The sequence below is a fragment of the Spea bombifrons genome, chromosome 1 (assembly GCF_027358695.1).
Source record: "Spea bombifrons isolate aSpeBom1 chromosome 1, aSpeBom1.2.pri, whole genome shotgun sequence".
NCBI classification, from domain to species: Eukaryota; Metazoa; Chordata; class Amphibia; order Anura; family Pelobatidae; genus Spea; species Spea bombifrons.
Window position 1 is genome coordinate 38,616,862 of NC_071087.1, and position 23,689 is coordinate 38,640,550.

At 44.4% G+C, this 23,689-nt stretch overlaps 1 protein-coding gene across 1 annotated transcript; it reads left to right on the forward strand.

The window, feature by feature from the left end:
* The first annotated feature begins 353 nt into the window (after positions 1-353).
* On the forward strand, positions 354-19,247 carry MGARP (mitochondria localized glutamic acid rich protein). The gene is made up of 7 exons (XM_053459459.1): positions 354-580; positions 3,900-4,003; positions 5,615-5,711; positions 9,142-9,384; positions 17,703-17,876; positions 18,179-18,227; positions 18,455-19,247. Exons 1-6 carry the CDS (start codon positions 502-504, stop codon positions 18,223-18,225), a joined length of 744 nt encoding a protein of 247 aa, XP_053315434.1. The 5' UTR covers positions 354-501; the 3' UTR covers positions 18,226-18,227; positions 18,455-19,247.
* Positions 19,248-23,689: the final 4,442 nt, after the last annotated feature.

A 23,689-nucleotide genomic window follows, 5' to 3' on the forward strand; every position in this document is an offset into this window, starting at 1 on the left:
CTGATGTGATCAGGAATGTACACGGTGCGTGCGATCTCCGCACTGCTTCATGTCACTCTCCACTCCAGCGCCTGTCCTGACCTTGACTACTGCTTGACTACCGGCGCAGAAAACGGGACCCGCCCACTGCACCTGCAAGTAACCGTTGCATAATAGCGCCCATTTTTCGAGAAGGTGTGACGCTATGTCACACCTTCTCGAAAAATCCACAGCAACGTTCAGGTCAAAGTGCATCTTTACCTTAATCCCTAATAAGGTATAATGTACTCGGCGCATGCGCACACGCAGCCTAGCCCTATCCCTTCGCAATCGCAGCATTTTCAGCTAACTGCCAGAATAGAACGTTCTCCCAGGGGACGGCTCACGCGCTATTGCACGCCTGTGTGTGACGTCGCAAAGCTGGATTTCCCGCCCCCCTTTTCTGCCTGACGGCTCGTGCCTGCACACCGCCTGTCACACATTTCGCTGCGAGTTGAGGCGAGCTCTGCGTCCGTGGTCACAATGCACTTGTGTAGGACAGCCTGGCAAAAGCTGGCTCCTCTGGCCAGCGGTAGGGGCATCATCTCTCTATTCCGAAACGGTGAGCATCTTCCTGGGGGACTTTTGTTTCGGTATAGCGCTCACACCTGTCTGCTAGTACGTATTCGCACCGCAGCCCTCCCGGCGTGTACTGCGCTTTACATGATAGTCACGACTACTATGCGTATTTAGTATGTTTCATTGAAGGTATTGGAGGCGATTGCGATTATTGCGTGGTTTCTAAGTAGTCTGTTAGCTATAATGTACGCACATGACGCAAACCGCTGTGAATCGAATATCTTCGTAATGTTATTTGCGTTCAATTCGCAGGCAACACCTCTGTGCGTTTAACTCTTCGTACGCCTATTCTCGTGACGGTACCATTAACCCTTTCGACACTAGTTTTGCGCAGCTTTGATGTCTCTTATATTGTTAAAACACGTGCTCGCTCTTTTTAAAGGGCTAATAGAAAGTGCACGTTTCTCCCTTCCTGGTTTTAATTCGTTGAAACCTTTACGCTTATCCTTTTTTGCAATTTTTTTTTCACGTTATTAGCATTAATTAAGTGATAACACTTGTTAAGTAGACATACCCAACGTCGTACACCTGTGTATACATCTGCTTAATGTCTGGCTGTGCCCTCTGTTTCCTTGGGGTGTAGAGCCTCCAGTTGTGGATGAATTGCCTTAATCGATTATCTGAAGCTAAAAATAATTAACAATATCATCATTAATATATTTATGTAGGGCTCCTGACAATACATTTATTCACAGGGTATAAAGAGAACTAGCGTTGTGAGACTAAGATGAGCCGCTGTTACATAAGGCGATGTTAGTGCTAAATATGAGCGCAGTCATTCTGTATGTAGGGTGCAGGAATGGGAACAGACCACCATCCAGTATGTGGGAATGAGCATGCCCAGTGAGATACTGCTTGAAAACAGACATTTCAAGGTCAATGAATGCTCAGAAAAGAAAGGTCATTGGTGTAGGTACAGAAGAACACGTGTGAAGCATATCTACCCATTGTTAGAATATACTATATGTTTATAAATAACCCCAAAAAATATTCCGTTCCCTCTGTACCAACATACATTTATGGGGCCATATTTATTAATACTGTAACAACTTGTAAAGCAAGACCTATACGTGGAGCAGTCCGTTTACTAACTAATAGCTTCTGATGTTATGGTTCGCGCCACCGAGCAGCTGGATGCACTGCTCCCCTTCCATTAGGGGTACATGTTTATTGTGCCGGAACCCCTGGAAGCGATAGTTGCATCCTGGACGCTAGCTTCCTTTACCTTTCTTTATGGTTTACGAAAACACAGGAAGCCTCGCTAAAAGGGTTTTATGAGCTGGAAGAGGAGATGTGAAGGTCGCATGTTAGAAAATGGAGGTCAGATGCAGCATGTGTTATGGCTGGCTGCAAAGCGTCTTTCTGAAATCTATTCCTCCTGGTGCTTTTGCAGACGTTATATTTATTCATTTTTTTTTTGCACTTCATAACAGAAATTACCTAAAGGGACTTTTTGTCAACCCTGTCTTACTGTTTGAATGTACTTGTTTAATAAGTCTCATAAAAAATCTGGTTTAAACGTCAGCAACATTCACCAGCTTGTGTTATATCTTCCGATATGCTATTCTTGAAAGAACAGTGATATGAGAACCTGCCTTGTTGAGCTCCAGTGCACTGGAATATATTAACGCTGTCATGTTGATTTCATTTGCACTAATTTACACTTCATCACACTGCTAAGCTAACATTTGATTTAGGTGCAGATCATCCTTGTTAAGTATTTTCTTTGTGACTTGATTAAATGTTCATTAGCTTGGAATTACATTAGAACTGGGCTTCCTGCGTTCCTAAAAATAAAGAACACCAAAAAAATATGCTGAGCAACATAGCAACAGTGTGAGGGGCAAGAAATGGTGGTGCAGAGGTGTTTCAGCATTTTATGCCACAGCTGATGATGGAAAGCTTTAATTATTTTCCAGTTTTTTACATGTTAAAAGCCAACCTAGGCAAGAACATGCACTAAAGGTTGGCTGGCACCATGACGTAAACCTTAAAGGGACACTCCAATGTTTCAGACAGCCTCCTGAACAAGTCTTCAGGAGACGCTGCAGAGCAACACCTCTTCAATGGTCCAACGTTTTGTGCCGCTGATTGGCTGCTTCAGTGACTGTACTTCAGTACTTCCATTGAAGTGGGGGGTGCTTATTTACATGAGTGGGTCTCAAACTCCCCCTGGACGCTCGCTGAGCCAGTTCTGGAGCTGACTGGCTGCAAGCATATCGTGTGTCCAGAACAACACATCTCCTGCAAGCCACATAGCTGTGCTTGGCGAAACTTCTTCTTGACATTATGTTGCATGTGATGGTTAAGCTTTCCTGCCGCTGATTGGCTGCTACATCCGGCAAATCAGTGACCAGGATCGCCAAATCACTAAGCAGGAGGGAAGCCACAGCTTCTCTTCAAGGTAACTTGTGGGGTGTTTTTGGCTATGAGAATGCATGTTACAATACCTATGAAGGCTGTTGGGAGTAGGGCTGCAACTAACTATTATTTTCATAATTGATTAGTTGGCCGATTTCTATTTTTGTTTGATTAATCGGATAAAAAGCAAACATGCAATTTTTTTCCTGAAGGGTAGGGGGGTTAATGAGGGGGCGACATGGAATGAGAGCGACTGGGGACCAGAATCAGACAGAAGGGTGGGAGGGAGCTTAATTTGCAGACCGGGGGGTAGGAGTTAACGAGTGGAAGAGGGGATATACTGATGGGATGAGATAGACCGGGGACTGGATCAGACTGGAGGCTGGGAGGGAAGGACAGGGAGATAGTTACCATTTAACTCAACAATGGTGCGTGCTGTACCCAGACCAACTATTTTTTATTATCAACTTAATTGATTAGTTGTTTCAGCCCTAGTTGGGAGCATTACACTGTCCCTTTAACAATATACAACACAGTGCAGACCAAAAAGCTGTCACATTCTGCATTGTTTTTGAAGTCTTCTGCATTGAAAGGATCTAATGTGGCGAATGATTGACTAATCAGGTGAAAAACATGCCATGATCAGTGATGTCATTTGCTAATAATATATAATTCACTTATTTGCGTACAGGCCGTATACTTTAGTAATGATTGTTCTAAGTAATTTTTTTATTTCCTTTAGTCAGCAGCCGTTTAGTGCACATTGATTCTGAATAAAGCATAATACTGAAATTTCAAGAATGTATAAATGCTTTTTTGTACAATTGCACTAATTTGATATATAATCTGTATATATAGTTTAATGTGCAGAGTATGCAAAGATTGTATACCTGATGCTAACTTTTTTTTTTCAAACACCCCCCCCCCCCCCCCCCCCGTAGGTCCAGTCCGTCAGATGTCCTCCACCAGTGTTCCTGGTTCTTCTGGAAGCGCTCTGCCTTACTACCTGCTTACTGGTGTTGCTGTAACTGGTGGTGGCATTTATGTAAGTGGTTCCGAGGACTGAGGTCATGCCAACTCTGTGTGTATGGTTACTTTTTATACATGTACTGGCTCACAATGCATTGTTTTTAATGGGTTTAAGGACAACCCATTGTCCTTAAAGGTTTAATGTTGTAAGCAAACTGTCCCCACTCCTCTACCAAAAACCAGTATCTAACAAAATTAGACCGTTACTAAAGCAGCCTATTCAAAAATACATAGATGCTAAATGTGACGGCAGCTAAGAACCTACCTGGTTTGTCCATTTACTGCTTCAGAAACGTAAAAAACCTTATTCTGTCCTTGATCCGATGCCTATGCCATTAATGTTTACATTTGCTCATTGTATTGATTGGTCAGATCACCTTAAAACCACTCAACCATATTGTTCGCCCTTGGTAGATCTCCTTATTGTAGTGGCAACTAACTGTGCTTCTTGGCATCATTTTGAATAACATCTTTCATCTTTTAATTGAAGAAGCCATCATTAAACATTTGGCAGTCTAATGCATACTTTATGCAAACGCTTGGCATGCGTTAACTCATGCTCCTTTCTTTTTACCAGGCATCTTAGGGCTAAATTAATTCATTAACACAGATTTGTTGTGTATGTGGATTTGTTCATCATTTCTTCGAAAGTAAAATGGGTTATATTTGGAAAGAACTCCTTGTGGAAAGTTTTTAAGTGTCCTTGTCACCATAGCAACCAATACAATCTTCCAATTGGCAAGGCTGTTCCTTTTAGGTGATATCATGATGCAAGTTTTGTAGTAGAATCTCAATGTTCTCTGTGTATCTTACTCACTGTTCTCAGGCTTTAAGTATTTTGGTGCTGTGATAATGTTGCTAAGGTACTATAACCTGAAGCAGGTAACAGTCCCAGTACCCTGTCTGCCTTAGATCCCTTACTCTGCCCTGAAAGTGCTTGGAAGTTAATTATGAGAGCTGTGGGTCATATCACTGTAATTATAGACAGGCTTGGGAGGACAATGGAGATCAAGCATATTAAAGAGGATTTGTTTTCATGCAGATGGTGCAGATGACCTGCTGCATTATGGTTTTTGAAAAGGATGTAGTCTTGGGTAGTTTTGTGAAGGAAAATGCTTAGCACACTTCCTAGGATTTAGGGTAGCATTCTTGATAGAATGAAGATGGCCAATAATGAGAATAAAATGCCTCTATAGCTTAAAATATGGAGCATGTTCCAAACTGCAATATTCAAGCAGTATAACTCTGCATAAATATTATTTAATATACTTTACTATTGTTTTAAAATGGTATTGCAATAGTTTCTTGTAAAGCATTTCTCTAATCCAGCAGCAGAAAAGCAGCTCTAGATTTTTCCATGATTCTTAGTTGCGTCATAAATAACGAGCAGACCTCAAAATGAACATTAACAGAAACACAAGCTGCTACGAGGTGTTGGTACAGGTGGAGAAGAGGCAATGCCTTTACAATCTGTTTATGCATGAAATTGAATTGGTATTTTTTTATGACCCAGTCTATAGCACATACTGTGTAAGTGAATATATGCCGTTGGTGACCTAACAGTGCATGTAAAGATCCCTTCTGCCACTTTTGGTACACAAATGCTGCTCTCTGTATGTTTTTATAGGTATACCGAACTCTTGCCAGAGACAGAGCTCGTTTCCAGGATCGCCATTCATACATTGATAGCCGGCAAAAGGCAGACCTTGTTCCGAGATCTCAGGGTAAGTGTTTTGGTGTCAGTATATATAAAATGACAGTTTGCAATGCTGATTTTAAAAAAGGTACAACCAGCATTCTAGGCATTGAAGGCCAGTAGGAAGCAGCAGTTGGAGACAATGAGGTTTAGTCACCAAGTGCAAAGTTGGCAGGGAAGTTTGTAGGTAATGTCATTCATTATGACAGGCCGACGTTGGCAGGTTTCTTTAAGAGGAAGTGTTCAGGTGTCCCTCTATAGTAATGTAACTAGACATTTATATATAACGAGCCAAGCTCTTCCTGCAATAGAAGGTCACTGGGGATGGCATTTGTTGAAGCAGATGAAGACAAGCATCTCACAGTACCTCCTGCAAATGCGTTTTCACTATTTAACCAAGCTTTATGTACAAGCTACGTTGGCTGATGTGATTATCAACAGAAGAAAATAGTGAAAAATAAAGAATAGCTATATATACACTAAGCACACACACTCAGAAACGGGTAGTTTGCTAGTAATTTTTCCTTGTATATAGGCTTTATGCTGCCTAACTAGAAATACAGAAGTAGGGGTGAGATTTTATTTAATAAACAGTACAAAGTAGCATGTTAAGTAAAAAAAAAAAAAAAAAAAAAAAAATCGGGGTCTAACCTTTTCTTTTTCTATCTTGTTTTATCAGGTGGCAATAGTAAGTATCTTCATTCCTTGTCACTTTTATGTGTGTGCCCTATGCTGTTGTCTCTCTTACTGCATAATATATACTGAACTGGCCGAAACCCCAGCCACTAATCTGCAGTACTCTAGTCTTCTGTCTTAATGTCTCATTTCAATTCATGGATTGCGTTACTGACAAAATGAAGCTAAAATCTTCTTACCTTCCAAATTCTCCATACATTGGCTTTTGGCTTAGCCATCGATTTTTCAATTGGCCAATACAGTATATAAGTCAATAACCTTCCTCTGTTCTGAACAACTGACATGTAATAAAATCTGATTAAAATCCAATTGGTGTAAGTATATAGGCGAATGGTGAAAAGCTAGATAATAATTTGGATTATATCACCATGGCTTCTAATTTAATTCCGAGACATATCGGCGGTCGCAAGGCAGATAAACTGCCTCTTACCAAAAGGAAAATCCTGTGTTACATTGAGTTGTTCACAGCACAGGGAATCTCAAATGTTTTGTGAATAAATGATGCATGGATGTCGGTACGTGTCAGTGCTGGTTTAATCAAAATACATATCTTTGATAATTGGTCATTTAGGGCTCACAATAGTTTCATTTTCCTCTCTAATTATCACTCTGCTTCTTACAATTTCCAGAATAAATTCCAAGGAAATCTCTTCCCAAAGTTGGAAGCTATATGCGCAAAAATGGACAGTCCCATCTTGCTGTGCAGCGTAACTAGAGATGACATATTTAATTCTCGGCATTAATAAAAAAAATGCAACAAAGAATGATTTTTATTTACACCACTTTTCTTGCTACACCTGAATGAACTCAGGTCCCTTCAGTACATAAGAGACTGGAGCCATAGAAAAATACTGTTCTAAAATCTTTTAATAAAAAAAGTGTATTATGGCTGATTGCTTATGTGTGTAAATGACTGTCCAATAAAAACAACCACTCTGAATGTTGAGTTTTGGTTGTCTGTCATTCCTTGGTTCAATTCAGATGGGTTTCTCCCCGGTGAAAGGATTTCTCCTAAGGGTGGCCTTTTTCTTTTTACTAACTGGATTTGTGTCATTACGTAACTAACACAGTTTTGTTTTAATTCTCGACTTAATACATGTTGCCTTACCAGCTTTTGATGTCCTGTCAGTAAGGGTTTAAAAGATTGGGGTTGGTTTAACATTATATTTCAATAAAATTGTTTTAGGTGTTTAAAATAACAGATATAATTCAAGTGAATTATATAATTCCCCCCCCCCCTAGGAAGTTGTTTTTTTGAGTGACATTTTAGTTCAAAAAAATGGTTATATTGCTTTTTTATAGCTATTTGTAATTTTAATGTAAATATATAGCGGGTTCTTATCTAATTTAATGATTAGAAGAGAATTTCAGAGAGGACTACTAAACTGTCCTACATTAACAAGTTAGGTTTTAATTGGATTAAATTACTGTTTTATAGTTATTTTATCACCTCTTCTAAAGGAACATTATCTACAGAGGAAATATCTTGGGCCCAAAAAACTTCCTATTTAGCTGTAGATAGAAGTAAGATATTTCCCAAATCTATAATTGCCATGCTGGGCATGATATGTAAATATGAGTGAAGCACAAAGTGCATGGCGTCGGTTGTTTGGCCTCCTTGGGTCTATAACAGCTTTGTGTGTGTCTTAATAACCCCCTGTGTGGCTGTACATTTAACACAACTTAATCACCTCAGCTGCAAATAATTGTGTAATTGTCACTACCAGGAGAAGGTGAGCTTTCTGGTTACAACTAGAATGCTGTCCTATCTTGTCATCCTATTTCCCTCTGTTTTTACACTTGTTTCTGCTTTCCCATAAACTCTGTGGCAAGCATTCAAATGCACTCATGCAAAATGGTAGCAAACGAGGACACTGGCAGCTGTGCATGCTTCGAAAACTATAACAAATGGCTCTTTGTTGTTGTCCTATTGTATTAACTGCCCACAGAGCACGGTTTCAGCATCTCTGTTACACCTTATTACCGTATTTGCTCGATTATAAGACAAGGTTTTTTCAGCGCAAATACTCTGAAAAATAGCCATCGTCTTATATTCGAGGTCGTCTTCTAATCTCTAATCATATAGAGGTCTGATGACAAGACTAAGATCCAGATCCCGCGCAGCGCTGCAGGGGACCTGGATCCTTCTCCCCGGCAAATAAAAGGAAATAAAAACAAAAAATGCATTTTTATCAATCATAGTTTTTATTAAATATGAAAAAATAGTTTACATGAGAGTTAATATTTACTAGTAAAACTGTTTTCTTATAGGGTAGTCTTTTTTTTTTATATATTCAGGCTTTTTCTTTTTTTCCTAAGTTAATAAAATTTTGGGGGGTTTTATAATCGAGCAAATATGGTAATTTTTAAAATAACATCTTGTTTTAGTTCATCTGAAATAGTAGATCACTGAAACAAGCACAGCCTCTGTTTTCAGTGCTGTGTATGAAGTTTTCATATTTCTGGAACTATAACTTTAAGGGAATTAGATACTAAATGCTGTAAGACATTTAACAAAACATATTTGTTAAGCTTATTATTTAGGGGGGGCTCCTACATTATAATTTGTTGAGAATTTATATTGGATTCAACTACAGCGTATGGGAGGATGCACAATCCCTACAAGTGTTCTGTTGCTGGAAGACAAAGTCCTGCCTTTTTGATTTTACAAGACAACAAGCTTGTGTTTCATGCAACAAGCTCGGTTCTCCATTTTGCACGTGTGCTTTGGTGTACCCTCTAGAAACTGCAGAATTAGTGATTTTTGAATTTATTGGTGCCAGAGCCGCCTGAATGTTTTTCACAATCTTTAAAAGGTCTTCCCGTTGAAATCTCCGTTGTATCTGAAACCGTTGAAGAAAAGGTGGAGTCTGTTACAGTGGAAGTGGTGGCTACAGAAGTTGTTGTGGATCAGCAGACAGGAGATCAACCTGTGGTTGGAGAGGGTGCGTCGCTTCCTACAGAACAAGAATTGCGTACAGGCTCTGAGGCCGCCCCAGCTCCAGGTTAATCCTCTCAGTTTTATATACTAGTTGCTACATTTCTCCAAAGTACCTCATCAGAGAGCCAAATACTTTTCTTCTTGAAAATGGATTTATATTAAGACAAAAGCACTCATTCAAATAGTTAATACATCCTTGTTGGATAATGTGGATTTTGTTTTAGAATTTCTCAGAAAATACATAGAACTGAAGGAAATTATTTGCATAAGAAAAGTGGCATTGGGCACAAGTTATTCTTTTATATAGTGCTATCATATTCTGTAGCGCTGTATAATGGGAAAACAGGACATAAGTAAGATAGAGCATAATTTACAGAAACAGGTAAGCAGTCCTGCACAAACAAGCTCACAATCTAGTGTGAACAACATTATTTTATTTGTAATGGAAAAAAACGTAAGTCTTTAATTAATTTTCCATTATTCCCATGGAGGTGTTGCTGTGGGTATTGCTGTATGTGTTTGCCCCAAATCCGTGCAGAACATTAGCAATTTCCACTTTAATATTATTTAATACATATATATTGTGAATTAGTCAAGCTTCTGGAATCACGTTATTTGGGGCAAACGTTCTTTATTTATTTATTTACGTTCTTTGCACATGCCAGCCATAACGCTATCTATGTGACCTCCATGTCAGACATGAGGGGGAATTGTTGGGAGAGTTATGGTTTTCACACTCTCTCTTTACTATTCATTATGGAAGGTCGTCACTAGCAAATTCGTCCATTAAGAAGGTTTGGTCTGGCGCTGGATAAAGCATAGTTCAATGTGTAAAACATTGAAGAACCTCCACTGGCCTAACTATACATTCAAGAGGACCAACAAAGCTCTAACTGCAGCAGAAGCCCTTCATACTGTATATTGAAGTCAAGGAGCTGAAACACAACTCTACTGTTAACTCCCCAGTGAATAGACTACAATTGCAATGTGGCACCTAACAAAAAGGAATATTTTAGAAGCTTAGATGATCCATTGAGCCTTTGAACAAAGGCTACAGCCTCCATCCAAATGGGCACATATAAACTGCATATCCACTAGTTGGACTTAAATTTATCGTTTGTGATCGTAGTTCTGTGAATAGCCTAATATATTTTAGGTGAGTTGATCTTAGTAGTTAACAATTAACACTAGATACCTTTTATCTGTATATTGGCTTGTGTGATGTAGACATTTGGGGATGATATCTCCACTTTAATTGGGCTGTCATGCTCACGTCTAGTGATATCTAAGTATAAGTACTATAAGATGCACATTCACTTACCTGTGGATGCCTAAGAAACCAGTTGGGAGCAAGAACTCTGGCTCGCCCATTGCATTCTTCCTCTACATAAGACTGGGAAATGTACAGTAGAAATAATGGGCATCTGTACGTGTCCTTTAACATGGCTTCTTTTTGTACTAAAATACATTTAAAACCTATGATGTGGTGTCACTGCACTTAGATATTTAACCCCTTAACATCCATTGACGGGTCAGGCACATCACGGAAAAATGGTCACATAACGACCTATGACACGTCTGACGCGTCATTTCATTAAACAAGCTTAGAAAGTGATCTACGATCACTTTCTTCGTTTAAACGGTGTTGCTGTAATGCCTCGATGTTGAGATCGGCATCACTGAGATCGGCATCATGGGCCATGTCTGGCCCCTCCCCATAGGTGTCAACATCCGCCATACATTGTACGACAGTTGACACCCGTTTTAAAAGTTTACGAGGCGATCAACCATCTTCAAAATGTTGCTGGAATGCCTCGATCATGAGGCATTCAGGGACATCGAACACTCACCCCAGGACGTGGTGTGATCGCTCTGGAGAACAGTCACAACCGCTATTGCAAGTGATTTTGCCTCTCGCAAGATGGCGGTCGTCCTGTAAAAAAATAACAAAGTTGGAAAAGTTCGCCAAAAATTAAAAATTATTATGCATCAGAGGAACCATCCAGTTCCAGCAAAATGTAAAAAAAAAAGTCCAAAAGAATAAAATAAAGTTCATTATTATGAGCAAGTGCTAAAATTAGCGATGTATCTTCCAAAAAATCTTGACATGGAAAGAGTTAAAGCATTTCAAATACCCAAGTGGCGTCTAATATAAAAGAAATTAATGGTTTGATGGGGTAAATTGGAGTGGCGGGGCTCAAAGATAGGGCATAGGCACAGGCTGACCAAAATGGGGGGGTGTGAGCGCACTTTCCCTGCCATCCCAGGTGACACAAGGATAGACTCCTCCTCCGTACCTGATAGGGCAGGACTCCAAACTTTAAAAGGGCCCTCCCCTCCTACTAACACCAGTGTTTTCTCCTGCCCTACCAGGTAGGGGACTCGTCTACCTTTTTATTATTTTCTAGGCTCTAGGTTGAGCCGTTTCCCCGGGCTAAGCCCCCATTCCTGGGGGATACCTTGCACCTCAGCCTGATGGCTGGTGCTGCGTCGCCCAGCGCTTGTTCCGGCGATGATCTCGGCCGCGGCGGCACCGTCGTCCCGGCGGTGTTCGCGGCCGCGGCGGCGGCGCCGTCGTCCCGGCGGTGGCCGCGGCGGCGCCGTCGTCTCGGGTGGCTCCGTCGTCCCGGTGGTTATCGCGGCCCCCGGCGGCGCCGTCGTCACGGTGATCGCGGCGGTGCCGGCACCCCGGCGGTGTTCGGCTGTACCGGCGTCCCGGCGGTGATCCTGGCCGCCGTCCTGGCGGTTAGCGGCAGCTCCACCGGCCGTGTGTACGGAGATGCCAGCAGGTTGCCAGCACCTCCTATAGCCGGGGACGCCTGCCGGTCTGTGTTTCAGCCACTAGATGCCGCTGTTGCGGCTTACTGGCTTCGGCCAATATGGTGTCTGCTGTCTTCCGATTGGGCTTCTGCACTTCTGGTTGTGCATTCCAAGCCTCGTTTTGGTCAGAATTTGAAAATTTGGCGCCAAACTCTCTGCTGTTGCAGATTCCAGCCTAATTTCAGCTCCTTTTTCACTGTATATATGGAAGGTAAGCTATTTGAATGCTGTGTGTGTTCCTGCTGCTTCTTTTGGTCAGGTGCTGTTGCATCTTTCATCATGTCGGCCCCTGATAATTCTGAGCCGCCCTCTGTTGAGGACAAGCCCAAGAAAGCTGTTATGAAGTCTAAACATGCCCAATGCTCCGGGTGTCACAAGGCTTTGCAGGATTCAAGGAAGAAACTCTGCTCCGCTTGCCTGAGATCTGTAGCGGATTCTGAGCCGTCTGGGGGTAGGGAATTTTTGGTCTGGCTTAAAGAGGAGATGCAGTCTACCTTCTCTGCCTTCCGTCAGACGGTTCCTGTTCCTGTTCCTGCCTATCATCACCTTCCCGCGGTACAAGACCCTGCTCTCCTGGGGCGTCAGCCTTTGTTCTCAGACTCTGAGTTTGATTATCCTGAGGTAGAGGAAGGTTCCTCAGAGGAAGGAGAGATCCGGGAGGAAAGTTCTTTTTTGTTCCCGGTGGAGGAAATTGAGACTTTGATTTCTGCTGTGAGGTCAGCTATGCATTTGGAGGAGGCCTCCACCCAGAAAAATGACTCTTTCTTTGGTGCCAGCTTCTCCAAGCAGTCTGCCTCGTTCCCTGTTCATCCTGCACTTTCTGACGTTATCAAGCAGGAATGGAACCACCCGGAAAGGAGGGTTAACATGTCCAGACGGGTTAAACGCATGTTTCCCTTTGATGAGAACTTTGCTGATTTTTGCGCTACCCCGCTGGTGGATACTGCTGTTATGAAGGTCTCCAGAAAGACTACTCTGCCCCTTGAGGATGGCTCTCATTTTTCTGACCACATGGAAAAGAAAGCCGAAGCTGCAGTTAAGAAATCTTTCGAGGCTTCGGCTGCGGCCTTTAAACCTGGAATTGCTTCTGCCTCAGTTTCCAGAGCTGTCAAGATTTGGCTCTCCCAGATCGAAGAGGATATTGCTGCCAAAACCTCCAGGGAGACTATCCTCAAGAATGTTGCTGCCGTGAGATTGGCCGTGGATTTTCTCTGTGATGCTTCAATCGAAAACATCAGAATGACAGCCAGAGCTTCGGCGCTTTCGGTGGCAGCTAGAAGAGCCTTGTGGCTTAAGGCCTGGGCGGCGGATAATGCCTCTAAGAACAGGCTTCTTAATATCCCTTTTAAGGGCAAGACTTTATTTGGGGAAGAGCTGGAGTCCCTTTTGGAGAAGACCACAGGGGACAAGCATTGGATGCCTCAGCGAAAGCCTCCTTCGAAAAGACGGCAGTCCTTTCGGCCTTTTTTCCCGGGACAATCTAGAGGCCATAGTTCTAGATTCAACCCCTCGTCTAGAGAGCAAAACTTTCGAGGCAGATTCCCTCGGGGAAGGGGGAGATTTGACAGGATCGCCTTCCCCAAAGCGTTTCAAGACCCCAAGAACGCTGCATGACGCCTTCTCCATTCCGGTGGGAGGAAGACTTCGTTTTTTCACCGACAGTTGGTTCTCACTCACCCGAGACCCCTGGGTGAGAGCCGTTGTATCGCACGGCTATCAACTTCAATTCCGGACCAGACCTTCGGACCATTTTTTGATCTCCCACCTTCCTCCAGACCAGGTGAAGCGGTCGGTCCTGTTTTCCACCATTCATCAGTTGACAGACATCAGAGTCCTGGTTCCTGTTCCTTGGCCAGAACAAGGCCAGGGGGTTTATTCTCCGGTTTTTCTGGTCCCCAAGGAACCGGGTGGCCTTCGCTTAATCATAGACTTGCGTTTTTTGAACCGTCACCTCCAGTTCATCAGGTTCAAGATGGAAACAGTGAGATCCACCCTCGACACCTTATGCCTCAACGACTTCATGGCTTCATTAGACCTAAAGGATGCATATTTCCACGTTCCCATCCATCCGTCTCATCAACGTTTCCTGAGAGTGGCGATTCCTCGGGGTTCAACTGTCCAGCATTTCCAGTTTCAAGCCCTGCCATTCGGTTTGTCAGCAGCACCAAGAGTTTTCACAAAACTCTTGGCAGTCGTGGCGGCCCATCTCCGTGTTCAGGGTATCTCAGTCATTCCTTATCTGGACGATTGGCTTATCCATGCCCGGTCGGCGCAGATTCTTCGGGTTCATCTTTCCACGGTGGTCAACACATTACAAAGTCTCGGCTGGATTCTGAACTGGGACAAATCCTGCACCATTCCCTCTCAACATCTAGTGTTCCTGGGTCTTCGCCTGGATTCCTGCTCCGGGAAGGCTTTCCTTCCGACTGCCAGAATAGAGGGGATTCGATTCCTAGTACGCAGAATTCGCTCTGCGCACCGCAGCCCCTTACGGTTATGTATGTCCCTGCTGGGCCAGATGGTCTCCGCAAATTATGCAGTGCCCTGGGCTCTGGCCCACATGAGAATACTTCAGAGATTTGTCCTCAACCATCTAGAAGACACCCCCTTGGCTCTGGACAGGCGTGTCTGTCTTCCTCCGCAGGTCAGAGCTTCCCTCTCCTGGTGGCTCCAACGGAACGTCCTTGCAGCCGGGAAAAGATGGTCTCTTGTCTCCAAGGTACTTCTCACCACCGACGCCAGCATCAAGGGATGGGGAGCTACGTATCAAGACCTGTTTGTGCAGGGTCTCTGGTCTCCAGCTACAACACTTCTTCCCTCAAACTGTCTGGAGTTACTTGCAGTAGAAAAAGCTCTGCATCACTGGGAGCATCTGCTCGCCGGCAAGGACATTTTGCTTCGTTCCGACAATCAAGCAGTGGTAGCCTATGTCAACAGACAAGGGGGCACAAGAAGTCCTCAACTTCTCCGTATATCGCTCAGGATTTCCTTTTGGGCAGAGGCCCATCACATGACTCTGTCCGCCGTTCACCTCAGAGGAACTTTGAATTCTCAAGCAGATTTCCTGAGCAGAACTCCTGTGCTAAGCGGCGAGTGGGCTCTGCATCCGAGAGCCTTCAATCTAATCGTCCAAAGGTGGGGCTTGCCCGAGATCGACCTAATGGCTTCCAGAGACAATGCTCAGGTTCCGGTCTTCTTTTCCCTCAGGCCTCAGGATCATCCCTTGGCAATAGATGCCTTCTCACAGGAATGGGATTTCCGTCTCGCATACGTTTTCCCTCCGTTTGCCCTAATCTCCAGGGTCCTGCAGAAGATCAAGAAGGACCACGCCTCTGTGATCCTGATTGCACCAGACTGGCCGAAGCGAGTCTGGTATTCCGACTTGATCGCTCTAGGTCTCTCTCCCCCTCTGAAGCTCCCAGCTTGGAAAGACCTTCTACATCAGGGTCCATTCCTACACCCAAACCCTGCCGTGTTCCACCTGACGGCCTGGAGATTGAACGCGGACTGCTGAGAGCGCAAGGTTTTTCTTGTCATGTGGCTGAGACTCTTCTGCAGAGTAGAAAGAAGGTTACCTCTCTGCGATACATTAAGATCTGGAAGAGATTTCACAGTTGGTGTGGTTCCAAGGGGATTTCGCCAACTTCCTGTTCCTCTGCCTCTATTCTGGATTTCCTCCAGGAAGGATTCGACTGTGGCCTTCAGCCTTCTACGATCCGGGTACAGATTTCTGCCATCAGTGCTCTCCTCGGGTTCGAGCTTATATCTCTGCCTGTGATCAGACGTTTTGCCAAGGCCATCGTCAGGATACGTCCTCGTTCAGTCACCAGGATGGTTCCGTGGGACCTGAATCTCGTCCTTCGAAGACTCACATTACCTCCTTTTGAGCCTCTTCAGTCGGTTTCCCTGTATCTATTATCGCTGAAGACGGCCTTCTTAGTAGCCATTACTTCCGCTCGTCGGATTTGTGAACTCCAGGCTTTGTCTACGAAGGAACCGTTTCTCCGTTTTTTCCCGGATAAGGTGGTTCTCTCTCTGCCACCTGAATTTGCACCCAAGGTTCAGTCGGCTTTCCACAAGAACCAGGAGGTTGTGTTGCCTACCTTTTTTCCTGATCCTGGCTCGGCTGAAGAAGAAGTTCTTCACACTCTGGATCTGAAGAGATGCCTCACCATCTATTTGGAACGGACTCTACCCCTGCGTAAGTCCTCTCGTTTATTCGTGGCCTCTTCAGGGCCCAACAGGGGCATCAGTATCTCCAAGTCTTCCATCGCCAAGTGGATTGTTGCAACCATCAACTTGGCATATTCTGCAGCCGGCCAACCTGCTCCTGTGGGGATCCGTGCCCACTCTACTAGGGCGGTCTCCACTTCCTGGGCTGAAAGATGTTGCCTTTCGCCTGACCAGATCTGCAAGGCGGCTACTTGGCGGACTCTCCACGCTTTTGTGCAGCATTACCGTCTCGACCATATGGCTCAGGAGGACTCTCTTTTTGGTCGGAAGGTCCTTGAGGCTGTTTTGTCTCCTTAGTTTGCCCACCCTTCTTCTTTGGTAAATCTATCCTTGTGTCACCTGGGATGGCAGGGAAACAGGAAGTTCTACTTACCGAGAGCTTCTTTTCCCTGTCAATCCCTGGTGACACATTTTTTGTTCCCTCCCTTCTTTTCAATAAACTTTGTTGCATCAGATTTCTTTGCCTGTGTGGTCTTTGATATTCACTGGTGTTAGTAGGAGGGGAGGGCCCTTTTAAAGTTTGGAGTCCTGCCCTATCAGGTACGGAGGAGGAGTCTATCCTTGTGTCACCAGGGATTGACAGGGAAAAGAAGCTCTCGGTAAGTAGAACTTCCTGTTTCCAAACGCCATGCATGGGTGGTATCACTGTACTTGGGAGATGTTGCTGAACATTGGGGTGTTGTTTGATAGTGACGTATACCTGGAGCTGTAAATTTATACCCGAAGTACAATTTGTGTGAAAGAGAAGAATAAAATTGCTACCACAAACTTTGGCAAAGCCTGGTGGTTGAATCGCATGCATGGAAAGGGTTAAAATGCTACAATTGGAAATACCTTGGGGTCTCTAGTTTTCAAAAATATATGGTTTGATGGGGTTAATTGAAGTAGCCTGCTTCAAAGATGGTCCTATTACGACATGGGGACAGTAGGACGAGATGTAAAAGTTCCAAGTTCTGCAGTATGTGTAGGTATTGTGCATTTCAGTGCACTTCGTTCGCTTGTTCTGACAAACTGTTAAATGCAAAATTCTGTCTCCGGGTCGCATGCTGGCATGTGCTTAAACTTATTTAACCCCTTCAATCCCTACGGACGTACCAGAACATCCAAAAAACGCCTCTCAAGAATTCCCTATGGACGTACCGGTACGTCCAGCCCTTCTTGCAGTGCCAGGGGTCCAGGTTGTGTCTCTGGCCATATGCCTAGCATAGGCGTCTAAAGCTCATTAATAACTGCAAAACGCAGTTACAGCATAACCTGAAGACCACTTGTCCATGTAATATATCTTCCGACTCTCAGATTAACAGAAGTTCAATGTAATTTATATAACAGAAGAGAGCACAGAATCCATCGAGGCTGTCACTGATGCATCACCTGCCCCAGTGCTAGAAGCACAGACTGACAATATCCAGGAGGAACTAGCTTCAGCAGCAGAAGATGACTGGTCCGAGCTCTCTGCAAGGAAGCCAGAGGAAGTTCTTGAGGAGACTTCTCTAGCCAAAGAAGGTGAGTACAATATGGCAATGACCTATGAAGTTTGGAGAGTCCCCTGTGACTTTTTGATGTTCTCAGAACCATGCAGCATACTTGGCAGGATTGTTATTGTACTGGGTTCTGTGGAACGTACCAAATGCTTCACAGTTAGACTGACTGGGCTCTGAACTGAAATGGGCCGGCTTCTTAATTTTACCACGTTGGCCATTGTTTAGCAGATAATGATCAGCGGGGAGTCTATGTTTGGATGGATTGAACTGATCCTGGTATGTATATTGCCTTGTGTCGCTTAAATGTCTGCTTGTTTCTTTCAGAGATTGATGAAAATGTAGAATCTAAAGAAGCCGCAGCATCGTCGTAGAGGTAAAGGAATATTTTTTATGTAGGTAGCCTAATACTATTATAACAGGGTTATGCCAAAAATGGCTTGTTAAGGTTGTATAAAACAATTTTGCGCACATGATCTGTGTTAGAAGAGGAACTCAAAACTCTTGAATCACAGGATTCCCAAAGGCCAGAATCATGAGAGTTATCGGTTGTCCTGTGCAGTCAATTTAATGTGTGATCATTCCTCTTTTTTCCTTTTGCAGAGGGAAAGTCGTTTTTGCTCTGATGCCCAAATCATACACCAAAGCAGTTCCTGACAACAAGCACCAACCCAAACCATAAATGGACCCAGCTTGTTTCCCCAAACCCTTGATACAGTGCTCGCTTAGTTACTAGAACCATTCGTATATGCAGTTTAGCTGTTATGGTAACTGGTCCTGGGAAGGGTTAACGAGTCACAGGTACTATATAGTTAACTCCATCACTGCTGAAAATGTCTGCCAAAATACTGTTTACAAATGCCTATGAGCAGGTCATTTCCATGTTATCTTTTGAAGCTACAATATTTTAGTATATTTGATTAACATACACTGATATTGTTAATTTTCATAGAGCCTCTCTGTGGTTGAGAGAGATTCTAGAAGTCATTGTTAGAAAGATCTGTGCAAACACTAAACTGAGTACCGTGTTGTAAGACCCTAACAGTGCAAGTAATTCATCTCCAGTGCACAAGATTCATGCTCACTGCAGTGTTACTATGAAACATTCCTACATTATGCGCTACCATTATACCTGATAACTGGCTTATGCATTTTTCAACAGTCATGGAGTTAGGAAGCCAAGATAGATAAGAGATATGCTGCTAGACAATCAATGGATAGACTGTGATTTTTTAATGTGAATAAAACAACCATAATTATTTTATTATATGCGTCGTTGCATAAAGTGCAATAAACCACTGGTCTCTTAAAATCTTTTCATCTGTTATTTCAAAGATTTGTGTGAAATTTTTATTGCGTAGGATGATGATGTATAATATATTTTGTTTCACGGACCCAGGCTGAAAAAAATGTTTTACAAGCTGCATACAAAACTACAAGAAGATGTTTACTAATAATATATTATGGATGATATTCAAAGATCCTTGCCAAATAACCCAGAACTTTGAGCACATTTATATTATGTTAACAGCTGCAGCATGGTCCCCCGTGTACGTCACACATGTAGCCAGACTCCACACAGTTTCATTACAAATCCCAGACGTTCTTTACAACCTGGGGTAACAAAGGAGATTCTTCTCTAGGATCACTACCAGCATTCCAGTGACTCATTTCATTTACAAAAAAGGGATAAATGCTTCTTTATATTAGTTTACTAATAAGCAGGACCTGGACTTTTGTTCACAAAGCAGTTAAAGGGATGCTCTAGCCATTATATGCATTTTCTTATTGTTGAGAGGGCCTTTGAAATTTATACAGCTATTTTCCATGCAGGAGACATGCTCAGCCAAAGCTGTGGTTAGGGGTCTGTTGAGACCTCCATGCACAGAATCAGAGCACTTTCCTGCAACTGCTTCACACAGCTAGTCAGTGGGAAAAATCATTGGACCACAGAGGAGGAGGGCAGCTTATTGGAGCAGAGAGGCATATAGGGGTATAAAGCTTATTGGGGCAGAGTGGCATATAGGGGTATAAAGCATATCGGGGATGAGTGGCATATATGGGGTATAAAGCATTTTGGGGATGAGTGGCATAAAGGGGTATAAAGTTTATTGGGGCACAGTGGCATATAGGGGTTTTAAGCATATCGGGGATGAGTGGCATATAGGGGATATAAGGGATATCTGGGGGGGCAGGATAGTTTATAGGATAGTCTTATATTCATGGTAAATCAATGTTTATTGAGGTTTTCTCTATTTTTGTCAAGCGGAACAATGGGAGGGTACAGAAAATAAAAAAGGGGGAGGGGAACATGTACAGTTCACACTATGCGGGCATACAGGCAGTACATCAACCATGAACAGTTACAGAGCCACATGAGCACAGAGTTAGCACAGTGCGGTAAGTATAAGGTGTTACACAGCAACATGACATATGGCGACAGACATCCCGCTACCGTGGGGACACAGCATGCGGTAAAACAAGGTTCTCATATTCATACTCCCCGGCACCAGTAATCCACAGGAATAGAGCCATGACGTTGTGCCTGAGGGCAAGGGAGCCCCGGTGTACGGAACCAGAGAATGGAAGAAAGCGTGGTACATGAGGATAAGCTTCATAACCAGTCAGGCAGTGTGGTATCGTTGCAAGACTCAGTGTCATGTGAGCACGTCACAAGAGGGAAATTAGAATTGGTGTGGCGAGCACAAAGGGTATATAGGTGTAAGGGATGTGGATGTAGATATCCCTTGTGTAATCATAAGTGAGTATATGTTGAGGGGATGTTAGGGTGGCACTGCACGCAGCAACCACTAACCCCCGGCCCTGCGAGCATAGATGGGCGTTACAGATGAGGCCAGCGAGTGTGAAGGGAAAGGGAATTTCAGGGGAGGAGAGGGAGGGTGGTGAAAGGGAGAGGAGAATGGGAGCGGAGAGAGTGAGAGAAAGGAAAAAAAAAAAAAGGGGGGGGGCCAGGGGAGGGCAACCGATAGGGGGCAGGAGGGTCGTGCACCTGATGGAGACAACTCGGGAACCAGTCCTCATGAGGACACATTGTCAAGCAGAGTGTGAATCTGAGGACTAGAGAGAAGTTGCAGCCAGTGGAACCAAATGCTGTGGTGTTTCTCAGATCTGTCCATGGGGGAATAAATCAGTTCCTCGAGAACTTGGCTCATCTCCACTCTCTGGATCCACTCCCGAATCGTAGGGGGGGGAGAATCTCCCCAGTGCAAGGGGATCAAGGCTTTCACTGCTGTCAGTAGAGTGCGGACCACAGTTTGTACCACGAAACCGGATAGGGCATGTGGAGAAGGAGGAGAAACACGGGGGTGAAGGGTATGTCCTTGTCGGTGAGGGATCGAATTTGGAAGTGGATGGTCGACCAATAGGGTATCATGAGGGGGCATGACCACCATAGGTGGAGTAAAGAACATGGGGACTCCCCGCACCGCCAACATTCATCCCTCCCAGTGGGGCAGAACCGGGCGGTTGTCGACGGGAGTCTGTACCAGAAGGCCATCAGCTTGTAGGACATCTCTAGGTCTAGGGAGCAGCGGTGAGTGAGAACGTAAATCTTCTCCCATTGTTGTTCAGTTACAGTGATTTGCAACGAGGCTTCCCATTTACCCTCATGAGGTGGCGAGGAGGGAAAGATAGCCAAGAGGAGGAGGCCGTAGAAGAGAGAGATGCCGTGAGCAGGGGGTGAAGTCAGGGTGCACATTTCCTCAAACTTGGTTAGGTCCCTGAGGACCTGCTGCCTACGAACCAGTGATCAGAAGAAATTGCCCAGTTGGGCGTAGCAGAAACGCGCGAGGGCCGTAGGAAGGTCCGGGCCCACCAAGGCCTCTAAGGGCTGCAGGCCAGAGTGGGAGAGGTAAGCACGAATCCCCAGTACCTCTCTCGCGGCCACCGCAAGGAACACGTCTCCCCCCATTCCCGGGGGAAATCAGGGTTGTCGTGTATTGGAGTAAGAGGAGATGGGACAGAGGAGATAGTGGTGCCCCGTAGTACCGAGTGCCACACACCGAGAGTCGCGCGTATGAAGGGGTGCGCTGCCGTCATACTTGCACTGCACCTCCAGCCAGGATAAGGAACTGATCGACCTGCCAAGCAGACCGCCCTCCACCTCTATCCACCGTTTCCCGCGGGATCCACACGCCCACTCTACCACCCGCAAGAGGTGACACACTCTAGTCCCCTGATGTCTGGGTTCAGGCGTATCGCTTGCAGAAGGGGTTCGAGGGATAAGACAAATAACATCGGCGAGAGGGGGCAGCCTTGTCGGGTCCCGTTGCGGATGGGGAAGGGGTCGGAAAGGAGGCCATTGATGCGGATCCTTGCCGATGGTGCATTATAAAGTGACTGTATCCAAGTCAAAAAGCCCGCGCCAAAGCCCATATGCTGGAGGGTGGCCATGGATTTTGTCCCACTCCTCTTTGCAGATCCTTTCTGGGTCATTAAGGTTTTGAGGCTAAGGTTTGGCAACTTGAACCTTCAGCTCCCTCCACAGTGTGGAGACTGGCTATGCCACTCCATGACCTTAATATGCTTCTTCTTGAGCCACTCCTTTGTTGCCTTGGTTGTGTGTTTTGGGTCATTGTCATGCGGGAAAACTCTCCATGACCCATTTTCAGTGCCTTGACTGAAGGAAGGAGGTTCTCACCCAAGATTTGATGGTACATGGCTCCATCTATCATCCCTTTGATGCAGTGAAGTTGTCCTGTATCCTAAGCAGAAAAACACCCCCAAAGCATAATGTTTCCACCTCCGTGTTTGATGCAAGAGAGCTGTAGTAACTCCCAGAGATCACCCATATATATCCTCCTGTGTTCCCCGGAATCACTTCCAGCACCAGCCAGCATACGCACCTTGGAACCCTGCTATGTGTACCCAATAAGTAGACAGAACTACCTTGAACTGAGTACAGCAGGAATGAACAGTTTATTGATGTAAAACATAGACTCATATATCCACAGAACTGCATTAACATAAATTAACAGATACATGTATTAAACCCAACCTTTAATCCCCAGGCAGCAATCCTATTGATGGGATTAATTAAACAATGGAGTTCCTGCCTGTGCTATCTTTGTTTGACAGCCAGGCTGGAGCCATCTCTGACTACCTTGGGGCCCTGTATGACATGTCATTCTGTCACAGTGGCATGGTGTTCTTGGGGTCACAGACAGCATTCCTCCTTCTCCTCCAAACAGTTGAGTTGATGCCAAATGCCTCGATTTTGGTCTCATCTGACCACAACACTTTCACCCAGTTCATTCACCCAGAATCATTCAAATATTCATTGGCAAACTTCAGACGGGCCTTTATATGTGCTTTCTTGAGCAGGGGAACCCTGCAGGTGCTGCAGCATTTCAGTCCTTCCCGGCGTAGTGTGTTACCAGTTATTTTCTTGGTTACTATGGTCCCAGCTGCCTTGAGAGCATCAATGAGATCCTCCGGTGTAGTTCTGGGCTGATTTCTCACCGTTCTCATGATCATTGAAACTCCACGAGGTGAGATCTTGCATGAAACCCCAGACCGAGGTTACAGTTATTTTGTGCTTCTTCCATTTGCGAATAATTGCACCAACTGTTGTCACCTTCTCACCAAACTGCTTGGTGATGGTCTTGTAGCCCATTCCAGCCTTGTGTAGGTCTACAATCTTGTCCCTGACATCCTTGGACAGCTCTTTGGTCTTTGGTCATTTTTTTTCTCACTCTGCATTATCATCTGTATTTAGATTTATTTGCAAAGGACATCATTTATATAAAATAAGGGACTTGACATATTAATGAGAATCTTGCCGTTAGTTGCTCTACACTACAGACCTGTATCCAGTGG

Coding starts and splice junctions, on each gene's coding strand:
- MGARP (XM_053459459.1), top strand. CDS start 502: ATGCACTTGTGTAGGACAGCCTGGCAAAAGCTGGCTCCTCTGGCCAGC. Junction 581..3,899: donor CATCTCTCTATTCCGAAACG/GTGAGCATCTTC, acceptor CCCCCCCCGTAG/GTCCAGTCCGTCAGATGTCC. Junction 5,712..9,141: donor CCTTGTTCCGAGATCTCAGG/GTAAGTGTTTTG, acceptor AGAATTAGTGAT/TTTTGAATTTATTGGTGCCA.